The sequence below is a fragment of the Gadus morhua genome, chromosome 11 (genome assembly GCF_902167405.1).
Source record: "Gadus morhua chromosome 11, gadMor3.0, whole genome shotgun sequence".
Lineage (NCBI taxonomy): Eukaryota > Metazoa > Chordata > Actinopteri > Gadiformes > Gadidae > Gadus > Gadus morhua.
In genome coordinates, this window is record NC_044058.1 from 20,917,438 (window position 1) to 20,934,937 (window position 17,500).

Genomic DNA, 17,500 nt, shown 5'->3' on the forward strand with positions numbered 1-17,500 from the left:
AGAGGGGGATCCAGCGGGCCGTGGCTGGCGCTGAAGCGCAGGGCTCCTTGAGGAAGGTTATCCACCGGCTGATTCAGCAAAAGGGAGGGTTTCGCATTCCGCTTTCTGGCGGCTGAGCTGACCTGAGTTCAGCTGCAGGGGCCCACCCCCGCGTTCTCGAGGAAGTGCCAGGAGTCAGGGACGTGCCGCATTAATGCGATGACGGAGGAAGTGATTTTTTTACGCCCCTCTTTCCGTGTGCATTTTTATTTAATTAACAGGGTACTTACGATTTTAAATTATTCACGGAGGGCTGAGTTATTCGCTCATTTGCATTCATCCTTAGTCACTCTGGGTTTAGTGTTAATGTGATGTAAATGATATGTAAGTAACGTGAGCGAGGCTAACCTCCCCAACGCCCGCCTTTATTCTGGGAAAAACTCCGCCATTGTTCAACACGGATTATAACACAATCAAATTTATACATTTTCGGAAGTTTAAATGCCAATTTCGGAAATGTGATCTGCATTCAATTAGCTCACGTGTTTTGGTATTGTTTCATCTAGTGAACCATGCCACTATGATGGATCACTCGTATCATTTTTTTTTTCAACCTGATAGGTTGTCAGTGTTAAAGACAGATGCCTCAGATACCACGAAAAAAATAAACAGAAAAGCAAAGATGCCCCAACACATGATCTGTACATAACTGTGAACAGCGGTCCCATTGAAATGATACACTGCCCTGAAGAACGGGGAAAGTCACCTTCATCTGAATACTTACAGTTGGTTGCATGACATACTGCTGGTGAGGCATCCAGGATGTGCTCTGCACCTGCGGAGGGGAGGGAAGGAGCGGTGATATCTGAGCATTAGGGAGTACGATACTAGGAACGATGGACTCAAAGGATGAAAGATCGCTGAGCACAAAAGCAGATGAAATAGAGAAGTCAAATATGTGGCACCGACGCCATGTTGGCGTGCACGGCAATAAAGGGAAAACAAGGAGGAGGAGGAAAATAGATTATAGAGAGGAAGTGGAATAAAACAAATGTAAAAGTGTGAGAACAAAGTGTGTGTGGTGTGGTGTGTGGGGGGGGGGGGGGCAGGGGGAAGGGGGCGGAAGTGAAAAGAGCACCAGCGAACGCACAAAGATAAAAGGACTGAAACGTGGAGATTCGACAGGGAAAAGAAAAGAGCAAGGAGAAAATGAATGTTTAGCCGCAACCCGATTGGCTTCCCGAGCCCCCCTTTCTTTCAAAGCCCGGTTCCCTGCGTAACATTAAAGAATATTACACCATGGGTTGAGAGTTCCAGTATCAGGGATGCTGTAATTACAGGCGGATAGAGAGAGAGAGAGAGACGCCACAGAGCAATACACAGACAATTACCGACTCGCAACAGACGTTTCATCATCAAAGACAAAATATCTGCACTTTTATCTTCCAGCGGTTTCCCCTGTGCCAATTTCCTAACAGGCGAACAGTGAAACAGGCCACCACTATCACCTTATAGTCGCCCAATCTTTGTCCGCCTCATAGGGCGATTTCCCGCCATGCAAACTTCCCTGTTCAGGCAAAACGGCCACGATAAACGTTAAGGCCAGTGTCTGTCTGCGCAGTTCATGAAACATGCATCAAGGCAATTTTAAGTGCCGCTCAGTGTGTGACTCACATCGCAAGGATGGAGATTTGAATCGGTCGGTGGGGCGGAATAGTGTCGCAGCTAGAGTGTTTCTCTTTATGAACTGAAAGTCTCCCGGTTTTTGAGGACCACCCCTTGAAATCGAGATTGCATCTCAAGGGGTAATACCTAATAAAGAATTTCCTACAGGGTTGAACCACACTGTCCCCCGGTCTACCTGGGGAAAAGCCTGCCGCATCAAGGCCTAATCCCGGCCGGCTCTCTAATGACCGGGATCTGTATTCACCGGGAGTCGCTTTGGGTGAAGGCGAGGAGAAAAGTGTGATTTGAATCTGGACTTAATGCCTCGGAGCGAAACAAGGTCTTAGGCGTGCTTATCGAGTGCCAGCTTTACCTTTCTTGCTCAGTTTCTTAACTCGATTGAACCTGCAGTGTGGTCAGTGATGCACCCTGCACAGCGAGCTCTGTTGTAGAGCGCCCGACCGACACTCTGGTGTTCACCTCAACCCTTCTCCCTGGACCTCTGCTTTAAACAAGGTTTCTGCGCACATTATTGGTCAAAGGCCCTTTTTTGGGGAGAGGTGGTAGGGGTACTTTTTGCTGAAAAACTGAAATCTTTTGTGCCTGTGCTGTATGGTATATATCCCAGGGGGAGCAGAGGTTTGTCATAAACTCAAGCTGCGATATCTGCATTCATCCGCTCTTGTGCTCTGCGCCCAGATTCTCCATCCTTTTAGTCCATTTCTAAAATCAGAAATTGGTCAAATTCACTTAGATCCCCCATGTTTCATAGCTGCCACATTTGAGACGCTGCCACATGATTGGCTGTCTGGTTAATCGCATAACGAGCAGGTGTGCCTAATCAAGTGTACCCGAATGATTGCCTCACACTCGTTCTATGGTGGGCGGTCCAGATCCTGCAGATGTGTGTACACACTACACATGCACTGTGTTCTATAGCTCCACAACTCTGCATGTGGCGGTACAGGAGCTATAGAGCTGCTATTGTGTAACCCAGTCGCTGCATCAAGGACATTACAGTCCACGCTGTGAGGATGCTCAGACCAGCCCGGTCCAAAATAGCAGCACTCACCTGATACGTGGAAACAGGAGAGGCAGCGATGAAGGGTGTGATGGACGTCTGTGCGATCATCCGATTGGTAGAGATGCTGTACGGCGAGGAGTAGAACCTATGGGGAGAGCAAAACAACATGAGCATATAGCGTGTAGCTTGTGGGTAGCGCGTTGTCTTAGCCTGTGTCCGATCAAATTTTTTCAGTAAAAACATTTGAACACGCAATCCCTTCAGCGCAATCGTTTAAATGTGTGAATCCACTCAAAAGCCGGGGTTGGTTTTGCTTAAATAACATACGTCTCGCTAGGAAATCCAGCTTTGTTTTGTCCATAAAAGAGGCAATAGGCTTAAACAGATGTTGGTTGTGTCTTCAGAAGGGAAGGTCCAGCAGTGTGCTTTGTTCGCTCGCTATTGGACGCAGCAACACTATGAGCGATTGGAAACATGTACACCATGTACTTTTAAAGGATAGGATGGGTAGTGGCTAGGTGTTGTTGGTCTGACCCCCGACATCCTCAGCCTACCTGTATTGGTTTAGTGTATTGCTGTCTAACTCCGTACCAGGCGCCCATGACTTAATCTGACCACAATCTGTCTTTAGACTTGTTTAAAAGAGAAATTCCCATTTTGTCGGGGACCAGAGAAATGGTGATTGTCAGAGGGGCCGTAGAAGTATATGTATCGGTATTTTCCAGGAGCTATGCAGATGATAGGACGTTGTTTACTGCTGTCTGGCAACATTGTCGTAGGTTTTTAACATATTACTGAACACCAAGTTACAACCTTTCCAACATCAAGGCTGTTATAGAGCGAAACGCTCATTAGTGTGAACTTGCGACAACTCTGAAGAGCCCCTACACTTCGTCCTGCTTGATATGCAGCGTTTGATCCTGCCTGCACGAACACAACACAATTTATGTGTCACTGTAAAGGTGTTTGTGTATTTTGAGAGCGAGAGCTAGTCGAGCATTTTTGTAAGACTAACCCTAAACAACTTCATGCTCCCACCTGCGGCACGCTGTTGCACACGCCGCAACCAAGTCCCCTCGCTGACATCTGCATCGAGGAGGAACGTTTATTCGGATCTCTGGTACCCTCTCTGCCCTCTCTGTCTGTTTTTTTGCATCCTCCCCTCTCATCCTCTCCCGTATCCTCATACTCTCTCTCTCTCCCTCTCTCTCCCCCCCTCTATCTCTCCCCCTTTCTCCCTATCTCTATCTCTCCATTCTCTCTCTCTCTCTTTTCTCTCTCCATTCTCTTCCTCCCTCTCTCTCTTCATACTCTCCCCTCACTCTCTCTGTCTTTCTCATCATTCTTGCCCTATCTCTCTCTCTCTTCCCCCTCACTCTATCCATCCCTCCCCTCTCTCTCTCCATTCTCCCCTCTCTCTCTCTCTTCTCCCCTCACTCTCTCCATCCCTCCCCCTCTATCTCTCTCCATTCTCTCCCTCTCTCTTCATTCTCTCCCTCTCTCTCCAATGTCCCCCTCTTCTCTCTCTCTCTCTCTCTCTCTCTCTCTCTCTCTCTTCTCTCTCTCTCTCTCTCTCTCTCCTCTCTCTCTCTCTCCATCCTCTTTGTGTCTGTCACTCTCACCTCTCTCACTCTCTGTCTCTGTCTCTGTCTCCTCTCTCTCTCTCTCTCTCTCTCTCTGTCTCTCTGTCTCCCTCTCTCCCTCCTCTCCCTCTCTCCCTCTCCTCCCTCTCTCTCTCTCTATCTCCTTGCCCCTCTTCCCATACCCAGTCCCGGGGCCCTGCGGCTGGCTGGGTGCCAGTGCTTTATTTATCATTGTGTATCCAGAGAGGACATGTTTCATCCGCCGAGCGCGTTCCGCTGCCCGATCGATCCAACAGCGCGCTGAATAATGGAGCAAAGAGGAGGGTAGGAGGAGGAGGAGGAGGAGGAGGAGGAGGAGGAGGAGGAGGAGGTGAGTGAGCGTGGGTGAGAGAGAGAGAGAGAGAGAGATGAGATGAGAGAGAGATGACTGAGAGAGAGAGATGAGAGAGAGAGAGAGAGCGAGAGGGAGCGAGAGCGCGAGAGCGAGAGAGAGAGAGCGAGGCTGAGAGAGAGAGAGGGGAGATAATGGGGAGAAGAGACGAGAGAAGAGAGAGAGAGAGGAGAGAGAGAGAGAGAGAGAGAGAGAGAAAGAGAGAGATAGAGAGAGAGAGCGAGAGAGAGAGAGGGGAGATAATGGGGAGAGAGAGAGAGAGAGAGAGAGAGATGAGGAGAGGAGAGGAGAGAGAGAGAGAGAGATGAGAGATGAGAGAGAGAGAGAGAGAGAGAAAGAGAGAGATAGAGAGAGAGCGAGACGAGAGAGAGAGGGAGATAATGGGGAGAGAGAGAGAGAGAGAGAGGAGAGAGAGATGAGAGAGAGAGAGGAGATGAGACGGAGAGAGAGGACGAGAGGAGAGAGAGAGAGAGAGAGAGAGAATGGAGGAGAGATAGATATAGTTAGAGAGAGGGACACACAGAGAGTGAGAGAGAGGGGGGCAGAGATAATGAAGAAAAAGAGAGAGAGAGGGGGAGAGATGGAGCGAGCGAGAGACACTGCTGTACTACCTTGAGCACAGCCAAGTTTCTATAAAACAGCACTTACTGCAACACAAGTGTTGCTCCGCCCGTTCGACAGAGGGAGCCAGGAAACGGAAGGGAGAGAAAACACCTTTGTTCATTTCCCAAACGGATTTCACAAATTGTCCCGATATAGATACGGCGGACAGGAAAACACTTGAAGCCGCACGCGTGCAGCTTGGTAAAAGATGTCCTCATTGTCTTCATGGTGAAAACCCCGGCAGCCGAGTATATAAAGACACACCGGGCTTTTTTTCCCGTTTAACAAGACACGCCATCACGGAGCGACACCAATCTGTAAATGTGTGCAACAAAATGACTATTCTGGGGCGGGTAGTCTTGAGTTGAAGCAGCACTCAAGTGCAGATGTTATTTCATTCGCACCGGGTAAAAGCACGACGACCCACAATGCTCGTTGGGATTGCGAGTGTCAACAAGGATGCACGGTTTTTCCAAAGGGCAGGAGGGGTCTGAAGGTTTAGTGGGTCCTCAACGCCTGTCTGTCTGCCGGCCTCCTGGAGCAGGAATCCCAGCCCAAGCCCTTCTTTCCTCAACAACGCCATACACAGCACGACAATACGATAATAATCCGTAAAGCCTGTACGTCACCTGGATCAACGCTGTCTAGTGACTAAATAGTGATGTATGTACTATAATAGTACCAAAGGGGGAAGGCTAAGACGCTCACGGGCACCCCATGGCTCCCCTACATGGCGGTTCTGCTAAGCAGCCCCGCGTGGCTGTGCTCGCTACGACGGCAGGGCTCCGTCTGGCTGCTAGTTGTGTGTGTGTGTGCGTGCGTACGTGCGTCGTGTGTGTGTGTGTGCGGCCCTGCCTCTTCTTCTGAGACCTGGGAATCCTGGAGGATGACATGCTCTACTTGGCAGCACGCTGCCCCTGGTGGCGGGCCTGCGATTGGCACACGAGGCGGAGCGGCGGCTTAAAGCCGTTCAGCGCCACTCCGGACGTCCGCGAAATCAGAATCAGCATCAGAAATACTTTTGGTACATCTTATTGTACGTACTTGTACAATAAGATGTAATAAAGTAATTCTGATTCTGACTATGAGAGTACATGAGTACAAGAGTAAAATACTTATGCTTGGTTCCTCACGAGCCACAAACCTCAACATAGCAGCAGAGGAGGATAGCACGTCATGAGCTATGACCGGTTCGCGATACGGCCGTGGTTAAGGGGGGTTTGATGTGTCTGTACTCATTGGGTTTTCTTCATTACATGGCTGAAGTTAACTTGCAATATAACAGCTAAAGCGAGCCCGCCTGTCCTGCTGTGAGTACTTTCACTTTCCCTTTTTAAAAAGATTGAGAGATATCATAAGAAAAGCAAATGAACAAAAAGTCTCTCCACAGTGAGAGCAGGTTTATATCCCAGCATGGATACAGATGGATGGTGGAAATAAAGCAGAGAAATTAAGGACTTTAATTAGACTGACTGGTGTGTCTTTAAAGTTGAGGGAGATGGAAGACAAAGGCCAGAGAGCACCTGTGGCGGTCAGGCCTTAACCTCTCCCAGCTGTAAATCTTCTGACATAGGTTAGCCTCTCTCCGATCTATCAGCAGCCTAACTTCAAACTCTCTCTTCGTGTGTTGAGAGTTGTGCGTTGTGTTTTGTGTGCCGTACAGGTGGGGGCTAGGAAAACACAAGTTCACCTGATCCGGTGGTGCCTTGGAGCCATCTGTTCTCATGACTGTTACTGTAATGCATGACCTGCATTAGTGCTACTGTATTACTGCCACTGATGAATACAAACGATTGGAACACAAGCCGCGCCGTTCAATAGGGCTGCCTGATTGTGTTTATTGTATTTTTCATTAGCGTGATATGTATTGAGAGGGAGAGGGAGAGAAGGAGAGGGAGAGAGAGGGAGACAGAGGACAGATCCAAGGTTATTGATGAGGGCTATTATGCCGCAGGCAGCTCGTTGTCAATAGCCAATGTAAAGGCACACGTTGACAATAAACTAAACGTACAATTAAGAACGCAACATCACTATAGGAGGAGGAGGCTAAAGGCTCTCCAGTGCCCTCCTTGGGTGGGGTTTGACCAGGGTTCACTGAGGAAGACCACCCACGTCTTATCTGCTTTTTTTTTTTAGTACGGGCTAGTGTGCGCGCGTGTGTGTGTGTGTGTGTGTGTGTGTGTGTGTGTGTGTGTGTGTGTGTGTGTGTGTGTGTGTGTGTGTGTGTTTGTGTGCGTGTGTGTGCACGCTCTATTGTGTTAGTCTTGAATCAATGTCTTACATTAAATCCATTTTTGATCCCCTTTCGATGGACTTTTTCTAATTGCATAAGTGTGTTATGATACACAAAACAAAACATTATATATACATAATGCATTCGAATCTGTAATACATACATGCATGCATACAGCCCTAATGGATTCTGCCCACAGATAATACATACATAATGGATTTTCCACGGTGCTCATACATAAAAAATTGAGCCATTGTTGAGCGTTATCGTGTTTTACACGCGCAAACATAAATAGGATATTCATGTAGTTATCTTGTGTGTGTCTCTGAGTGTGTGTGTGTGTGTGTGTGTGGCTGAGTGTGGCTGTGGGTGGGAGGCCGGGGGTGTGGGAAGCACTGAGAAGATGATCTAGAGGAAGAGATAAAGAAAGACGGCGAAAGGGAGAAAGAGAGATAATGGCGATCCAAAACGGAGAGATAAGAAATACACAAGGGGTGGCAGCGCGCACACAAATCACGCACGCACAAACACACACACACACACACACACACACGCACACACACACACACACACAAACGCACACACGCACGCACGCACGCACTCACGCACGCACGCATGCACACACACACACACACACACACGTCCGCATGCACGCACGCATGTAGGCACGCACAAACGCGCACACACACACACACACACACACACACACACACACACACACACACACACACACACACACACACACACACACACATGCGTGCGAGAAAGGAAAGCGCTAGAGAGCATGCGAGGCTGGGTTGAGGGGATGTCCTGTCACCCTGATAAATGAGTGGGACAGTCTATGAGCTCAGAGTGGCGGCGGCGCGACGGGACACATGTTTTCAATAAGATTCGGTTCCGCATCAGCACAAACAACAGACACACAAACAGGGGGAAATCCAGCCCTCGTTGTATTCCCGCTATTCCCGCATCCCTCGATCTCACTCGCTGTGATTCTCAGGGCTTTACTCGTTCTCTCTCCCCCTGCCTCCAACCCCCTCCTCTTCACCTCCACCTGCTCTCCCTTTTTACTCAAAGGTTTCTCTTCGCCTCCCTAATAAGCCTCATTAGTATATCAGAGTAATTAAGAGCCGTGCAAAGGAGGCTGCTGCGGCCTGACCTCACCGAGAACCGGGCTTAAGGAAGCCTGCGGGAAGGGTCTACTTCCTGAGTTTGAATACTCTGAGATATAACGCATAATAATATCTGTATAGCCTATGAGGCTGCAATGCAATGAAACAAGCAAACAAACTTTGTTTGTATGACCCCCGAGTCGTAAAATGTGTTCGAATTGAAGGATTCCTGGACTGAAAAATGACCACACAGGCCCCAAAGAGACAAAGGCATCTCCGAAGGCTCTGTTTGGACAACGATAGGAAATGGAGAATGTGAACTCCGGTCATTAATGAATCAACACATTCGCAAGAGGGATTGCCTTTCGAAAACACAGAGGAGCATACCAAAAATCTCAAGTGTTCAAAGATACAGACCCCTATCCTCGAACGAGAGTTGTACAGAGCTGAAGAGGCTGTTCAATGATTATAGACGATAATTACACTCATTAATAGAGAAACAGAAAGAGGGAGAGAGAAGGAGAGAGAGAGAGAGAGAGAGAGAGAGCGAGAGAGAGAGAGAGAGAGAGAGAGAGAGAGAGAGAGAGAGAGAGAGAGAGAGAGAGAGAGAAGGGGAGATAGCGATAAAGACCAGGATCAGAGAAAGTGAACGTTAAAGCTCATAATGCAGAACATTTACTGAGTAATGAGTGGAAGAGAGGGTTGTGGAGGCTTGTGCTCAAGGGCACAAGGGCATGAGCATGATAGTGACGAAGGATTGACACAATCTGGGGCCACATGGGGACGCAGTGAGGAAGAGGAAGTGAGAGAGGAGGCGGGGAAGGAAAAGACCGAAATGGAAGGAAGGATTCAGATAATGGATGACAGGAAGGCAGCTTAAGGTAACGACGGTTTGGAAGAAGAGAGGAGAGAATGATTGAATTAAATAAGTAATAGAGACTAAAGAAGGAGAAAGAAAGAGAGAGGGAAGAATGAAAGACAGAGGGAAGGAGCAAAGCAAGGTATAGGGAATACTCCAGCGCATATGGAAGTACATAGGTAGCACGTCGGCATTAGACAAAGTTATAGAGTTACAGAGAATACAGAGTATAGTTGCAGAAATACTGCAGAAGGAGAAAAAGGACAAAGGGGGCGTTTAAGGATGTGAGGAGGAAGACGATTCACCGAGAGAGACTTGAGGAGGAGGAGGAGGAGCGAAGAGCTGTTAGGTAATTGGTAGGAGAGAAGACGCATGCTCTCCCTGGAGGTGTGTGTCTGTGTGTCTGTTTGTGTGTGTGTTTGTGGATGTTTCTGTGTATGTGTGTATGTGTGTGTGTATGTGTGTTGGGATGTGTGTGTGTGTCTGTGTGTTCATGTGTTTGTGTGTGTGTATGTGTATGTGTGAGTGTGTGTGTGGTTGTGTCTGTGTGTTTGTGTGTGTGTGTGTGTGTGTGTGTGCGACTGTCTGTATGTGTGTTTGCGTGTGTATGTGTCTTAGCCTGTGCGTGTGTGTGTGTGTGTGTCTGTGTCTTAGTCTGTGTGTGTGTGTGTGTGTTTGTGTGGGTGTGGGAGTGAGGGTGGGGCCTTCCTCCTCTGAAAGTGTCCCCCCCCCCCCCACCTCGGTGTGTCTGCCAGCTCGCGTTTCCTCCGTCGAGCCAACCCAGATTCCCGGCTGGCAGGCTACGCTGCCAGCATAGGAACAGCAGCGCGGGAGGCAGCCGCTGCTGCTGACGAAAGACTTACAGAGGAGCTGCAACAGCCGCCTGCCCAAGTTAAATCTATCTGGACCCAACCTCCGCCACTGACACATTTTGCATGTTTTTTGCATACCTGCATGAATAAACGGCCCGTTGATACCAGTTTTTTCTTTTTTGGTAGGGCGGGGTATGAAAAATAAAGAGTTTCACTGCATCTGGATTGTGTGTGTGTGTGTGTGTGTGTGTGTGTGTGTGTGTGTGTGTGTGTGTGTGTGTGTGTGTGTGTGTGTGTGTGTGTGTGTGTGTGTGTGTGTGTGTGTGTGTGCGTGCGTACACAAATTTGTCGTCTGGGTGACTCCTGACTCCAGGTTTGTCCTTTTAGTAAACTTTACATTCTGAGAGGGTTGTGCCAAAGCTGCTTATTAAAAAAGCAGCGAAGTTAATGAGGCCACCGTAGGATACAGGAGTACTGTGTGTGTTTAAAGTCCAAGAGGAAAGAAAGAGTGAAAGATGGAGGAAGGCCAGAAGGGGGTGTGGCATGGAGGAAGGGATGGAGAGAGGGAAGGGTGGAGGAAGTGGGGGATGGAGGGAGGGAGGGATGGAGGGAAAGATGGAGAGAGGGAGTGAGGGATGAAAGGAGGTAGGGAAGGAGGAAGGGAGGTAGGGAAGTAGAAAGGGAGGGACCGAGGGAGTGAGGGAGGGAGAGAGGGAGGGGGGAGGGAGGAGACTTTTCTCTTACCCGTTCTGCATGGCAGTTGGATCATACGTCAAGGCCATGCCAGTCTGGAGAGGCACGGGGAAAGAGCAAAAGGGAGAAAAAAGAGAATTGACAATGCATTCAGGAACGATGAACTTATAACTCGCCCTATATAAATTAGCAATGCAAAATAAGCTTACACGGCTGGTTATTTAGGGAACATTAATTGCCTTTGCTAGTGTGCCTGAGTTGTGGTTAGTGTTTAGATCACTACATGCTTCATTGGCCAGGACCAGTAATCTCCACAAATGATCCTTAAAGAGAGGAAGAGAGAGAATGTCTATATGTGTGTTTGTGTGTTTGTTTATGTGTGTGTGTGTGTGTGTGTGTGTGTGTGTGTGTGTGTGTGTGTGTGTGTGTGTGTGTGTGTGTGTGTGTGGGTGTGGGTGTGGGTGTGCGTGTGTATTGTTGATATCTTCGATGCATTGCTAATCATAAAGGCTGCTATGCTAAACAGTGAATAACACCCTCAGGACTTTTGCTAGCAATGGAATAAATAAGCCAGTGTGTGCATTCCGGATACATTCCTGTATCCTACAGCCATCTTTATAAGAGAATGGGTTACAGGCAGAGGAAAGTTGTCATTAAATGCATTTATTTTTCTTCATGGCAACACTTTGTATTGAGTATTTTCCTTTGCTCTTTTCCTTTTCTTGTCCTTTCATTTTTCTTTTTTTTGCCACTCTGTCTCTGGTTTTTATTTATTTCACTGGAATGCATAAAGCACTCTACTTTATAAAGACTGAGTCCACTCTTTATATAATTATTTTCCTTCCTTTGTTTGTTAACAAGACGGCTTTACTCCTGACGCTATTCAAAGCTCTTTACAGTAACCTGCGTTCACGTTCCTCCATTCTCCGAAACGTCTGTCGAGTAGAAATCGTTCCCAGACGATATGAAATCGAGTCTGACTGCTCATTTCAAAAGACGTCAATTCAAATACGACTTTTTGACTGCTATATGCTAACACAATCATCAGAAAAGCCTCAGGCATTAAAAGAGGGTCACAGATCCTCTGTCTCCTGATGCCGATCAAGAGAGTTCACGCGTGATGAAGCCGGTAGATCCAGACGACAGAGACGCATGAGAAGCCGGGTGGCAAGGAGGTCATCCACACTTGGCTCTGCACTGCTTCCCTTACTCCAGGCTTCCCACTCTGCAGCCCTCACACATCATCTGAGACCGGTCCACTAAGTGTTCGCTAAGCGATGAGGTGTCAAATCTTGACATTTATATTCATTCCCTCAATATGTTAAGTTTTTGTTCTTTTGTTAACATTTATTTTCGTTTTCCCTCTGCGGACCAAATGGAATTAAAGATAAGCCCTCATGTGGATTGAAGGGGGGTGGATGGGCGATTATTCTAGACACTGAAGACATTTCGTGGTTAATATTATACAGAAATAATTATCTAGGTGGCTGCAGCGGAGTAAGAAGGCGAAGTTGTAGATAATTTTAGTATAGAATAATTAGCCTTTTTGTTTTGTTTTGCACAGAACAATTTGCCTCATCAACGCTGTGTACGAAACACCTTTCCTGGGCGCTGCTTAATTACATCAACAGCAACATAGTGTATCTATATATATATTTATATAGTATGGGAGATAGAGGGGAGGACATGCAGCAAATGACCACGGGCAGGACTCGAACCCGGGTCGCTGCGTTCAGGACTGAGCCAATATGTTACGCGCTCTACCTGGTGAGCCACCGGGGAGCCCCGACATAGTGTATCTATATGTGTTAAATATTGTACCACCTGGGCCAGCCCCTGTGTGTCTATGCTTGTGGGTCAAACATATATGTTTGTGTGAGGGCGAGAGAGAGAGAGAGAGACAGAGCGAGAGAGAGAGAGAGAGAGAGAGAGAGAGAGAGAGAGAGAGAGAGGAGAGAGAGAGAGAGAGAGAGAGAGAGAGAGAGAGAGAGAGAGAGAGAGAGACAGACAGAGAGAGACAAAGAAACGGAGAAAGGGAGAAATTGAGAAAGTGAGAGACAGAGAGACACAGAGAGAGAGAGACCGAGAGCAGGCGAACATGTGTGTAAATGTATGTTTCATGTTTCCCACAGTTACAAATGTCTGCCTATGTGACTGAGCAGATTATTGAGGTAATTAATGCATGTTTACCGTGTCACTACATTTTACATCTGCGCAATGGGCAAGTAGTTGGTAAATGTGTCCTATATTTGGAAACTAGAGTGAACATGTTTCATTCTGTGAGATCGCAGATGTGTGCTTTGTAGGTTAATTGTTAATGTCCGTGCCATGTCTGAATGTGTGTGTATGTATGCGGGCGTATGTGTTTGAAGTGTGCCTGTGTTTGATGTGTGTGACTTACTATGTGAGAATGGAACATGCCCGTTTGTGTATACGTGTGTGTGTGTGTGTGTGTGTGTGTGTGTGTGTGTGTGTGTGTGTGTGTGTGTCTGTGTGTGGCCATCCCACGGCCAGACTCATTTAGTGAGAGATTAGGTCCGGCTGACTGGGTAAGAGAGGATGGGTGGGAGATGGGTGGGAGATGGGGGGGGGGGGGGGGGGGGGGGGGGGGGGGAGACGAGACGCCTCACAGCACCCCCATGGTCAGATGTCTCAATCAGCCACCCTGAAGACCTGGCCTCCATATGCATGTACAGCCCCCCCCCCCCAACATCCCATTCCTCCCAATCTAGCTCCTGCACCACAAGGCCACAATGGGCTTGTTTCTGGCCCCAGACAAAAGAGGAAAACAGAGTTAAATAACGGCTCATTTCACAGACGCGGCCGACAAGGTGATTGATTCTTTTGAACTCGTTGCTATTTGCTTTTTGTCTCTTAACTTAATCTTACATAACCTTGGTGGGATTCTGCTTTGTTTCTGTTCGTTCGCCGCCATAATGGAGAGCCCTTGGAGGCCGTAGGTGTGATTACAGGCTGGATTGAATATGATTCAAGTGACGGATCAGGAGCAAGAATAAGTAAAACACAGGTCAGGTGATTTTTGTCTGTGTGTCACGACTGCATTGGCGTCTGTCTGTCTTGTGGTTAGCTGTAGTTAGCAAATGGATCAAAATGTACTCCTCTTTATAGAGTACTCCGGATGATGATAAACAAAATTGATTTATCGTCCAAAAGACAATCCATCAGTTCATTTTCACACAGAGATCATTTTATGTTGCAATCTCTTAATCTATGTTTGATTAAAAGAACACATTTAATCGACTGTATTTCACAACCGGAATTGTTGGGAGTGAAGTGAAATCTGAAATGAACATGAAAGCAGCTGATACCATAACATTTGTATAGAAGAGTAGACATTTCAAGACTATAATAAGACTAGAGCAGAACCACAAAATATCATTCATTATGTGAAAATGGGATATTGTTGAATATTATACTTTCTATCAGGCAAACACATACATTTTGTAAGATATTGTCATACTATAGTCATAAAGAGTATCAATGACAGAGATAGCAACACAGACAGAAAGACCGCCATACAGAAAGACAGACCAACCCAACTGACATGACAGATAGACAGAAAGACAGATGGACAGATCATCAAAACGGACATGACAGACAGACAGACAGACAGACAGACAGACAGACAGACAGACAGACAGACAGACAGACAGACAGACAGACAGACAGAGAGCCTCTAAAATGAACTGCTGCCGAGGCAGAACTTAGTCGGGGAGGGATATTCCCTGGACCCCCTTTGAGTATTTAAAGCTCACCTCTCCTTCCCGGGCCCATGATCGGCCATTCTGAGGGTACTTGATCTGGGTCTGCCTCTTCTTCTGGCCTCCATCAGCAAATTTACAGAGCAATGGCTCCGCCGGGGCTGTAGGAGACATTCATATAGAGAGAACGGAGAGAGATGAGTTGATTACCTGCATGTTGTTTGCCGTTTGTGTATTTTAGGCATCAATTATCTCGGCTTCTTGGCTTTCAGCGCATTGGGAATATCCTTCCTTCTGCTCGTGTCAATAAAGCGAATATGCGATGAAACGGAATGCATGTTATTGAAAGTACGCAAGGAAATACGATAAATAAGAAAAACATTGCCGGGAAAAGACAAGATAGAGGTAAGTGAAAGGCTACAGGGAAGCAGAAAGAAAGAAGTGAGAGAAAAAGTTTTAAAGAACGCGCTCTACTACAGCAGAACTTCAACCCGAGGCGAACAATTGTTCGGGTTCCAACTCATATTCACACGGCGCCGTGTTAAGCAAGCACAAGCGCTTTCGCCTCGCCACAAAGAGAGCGCACCTTGGTGAACTAAAATAAACGCTGACCTTCAACCCTGATCGCGCTTCATCTTTTCCCTACCAGCTCCACAACACTGCCGTTATCAGCCGCCATCTCGCCGGCTGCTTCCACCAGAGAAACACACCCTGAGAAGGGGAACAAGGCTATTGGCGAGACTTCAATGTCTTACAGGAAGCAAGGCAGGAAGGTAGGGAAAGACCTTCACGCAACTGGAGCACAGCCGACGCCTTCTCTTGCAAAAGAAAACACACTTTCCTTCTGGAGCCAATGGAGAATAGCGTTGAAAAGAATGAATTCTGACTGAGAAAGATGTTGTTGAACAGGATTCGCTAACCTGCCACACAGGAGTTCATCCGACTACCAGTCTCGGCACCGATAGGCTGTTCTTCCCGGTACCCAGAATAATCCCGCCTGGACGGGATTGTTCCGGGCAGATTTCCATTTATTTTATTTTGTGTATTATTACTACAGAGCCTCATAAATGATTACATTGGGCACACACGATTTACCACAAATTGCTTTTGTACTTATAATTCATGACCATGAATGACATTTTTTGAGCCATGACGTTGTGCAAAAAATGTACCTCCCGGGTGCCGTATAAAAGTAAAAACAGCTTGCCAATCAATTCATTAATGTTGGATCATGAATCGACTTCACGAAAACCAATTATTTTCTATGGCACATACCTATTGCATGACAATTGCAAACCTAATCATCACAGCATGATATATTTCAGAAGCAAGATGTCTAATTTTTTTTTAAACATAAACAGGGAATGGAATCTAATTCTCCTCTTGCAGAGCCCACTGTTGGACATGTCCTATTTAAGGCCTTTTGTCCCATCTGGGCTACTGTAGAAACGGGGAGGTGCTCAATAGGGGGCTCTGTGGAAAAGGACCCGATCCCTATGTATATATAAAGGGCTCATTCTAAGGTAAAGACAAAATACAACGATTTTTTATTTTCATGGGACCATACACAAAAAAACCTAAAACATACTTTATATGTGACGTAAGAATATTTCTGCCAAGTCCGTTCCTAATTCTCCACACTGCACCTTTAACACGAAGTCTGTGTGTGGTTGTATGTAACTGGACGATAGTATGTACCAGTAGAAGGTATGTTTGAATTAATCAAATGCGATATAAGTAAATGCAAAACATGTCAATTTACTCCTGAAAGAGGTGAGTTTCATTCCTACTAGAATAAGTGAACACACACCAGGATACTATTACATACTCCCAAAGCTGAAATAAACCTCTCTTTTAGAGAGGGTGGTTGGGCCTCCTGTGGTATAGCAGCTGAGCATCTGAAACCCTTCCTCTCTGAGTGAACTCTAGAGCCACTTTGACCAAAGAAACAAAGCCCTAAGTGATCATAGCAGCTCTGAAACAAGAGCTTTATCGTGACCTCCCTTTTTTTTAATACTCTTTACCCTTTCTTTAACTCTCTCTCTCTCTCTCTCTCTCTCTCTCTCTCTCTCTCTCTCTCTCTCTCTCTCTCTCTCTCTCCCTCTCTCTCTCTCTCTCTCTCTCTCTCTCTCTCTCTCTCTCTCTCACAATGAGAACCGGAGTACCCTTTTCTTTTGAAAAATATAAATAATGTAATCTATGTAGGTCCCACACTGTCTTCCCTATGCATCTATACAATATAGATATAATACAACATTTAAACGTTTAGACGAGAAAACACCATAAGTGAGATCATTACCATCAGCATGGTTATAAATCATGTTTATGGATTCCTTTCAATAATTAGAAGCCACTACATGTCATTGATTTACATCTCGCTCTCACACTATTTGGTGTGTGAGCGATTATTTCTCGTATGCTCTGGCCTTGTTGTTGATTCTCCAGACCCCCTGCTGAGTGGTTAGAGAGTATCTTATCATGTATCTTCCCTTGGTGAGAGAGAGAGAGAGAGAGAGAGAGAGAGAGAGAGAGAGAGAGAGAGAGAGAGAGAGAGAGAGAGAGAGAGAGAGAGAGAGAGAAAGGAGGGAGAGAGGAAGAGAGAGCATGGTAGAAAGAGAGAGAGAGAACAATCTACGCCATGAATCTAAACAATAGTTAGATGCAGTTGTTCCAGACTTGTGTTTAAACGCAGTACGCGTTTATGTTTGCTCAAGACTTAACGTTGCCAAACCTGCAAGACAAGCATTTCGTGTGCAAATGAGGACGAGCATGAGCAAACACACAAAAACACTCGAAGGACGAGTCCGTTGCTGCGTGTACTTAA

At 46.7% G+C, this 17,500-nt stretch overlaps 1 protein-coding gene across 1 annotated transcript in view; it reads right to left on the reverse strand.

The window, feature by feature from the left end:
• Nucleotides 1-17,500, reverse strand: part of LOC115553647 (RNA-binding motif, single-stranded-interacting protein 3) — a 127,206-nt gene that overhangs the window by 8,138 nt on the left and 101,568 nt on the right. Inside the window, 4 exon segments of the mRNA XM_030370079.1 lie at nucleotides 764-814; nucleotides 2,717-2,813; nucleotides 11,006-11,049; nucleotides 14,731-14,837. Coding sequence (XP_030225939.1) covers nucleotides 764-814; nucleotides 2,717-2,813; nucleotides 11,006-11,049; nucleotides 14,731-14,837 — 299 coding nt within the window.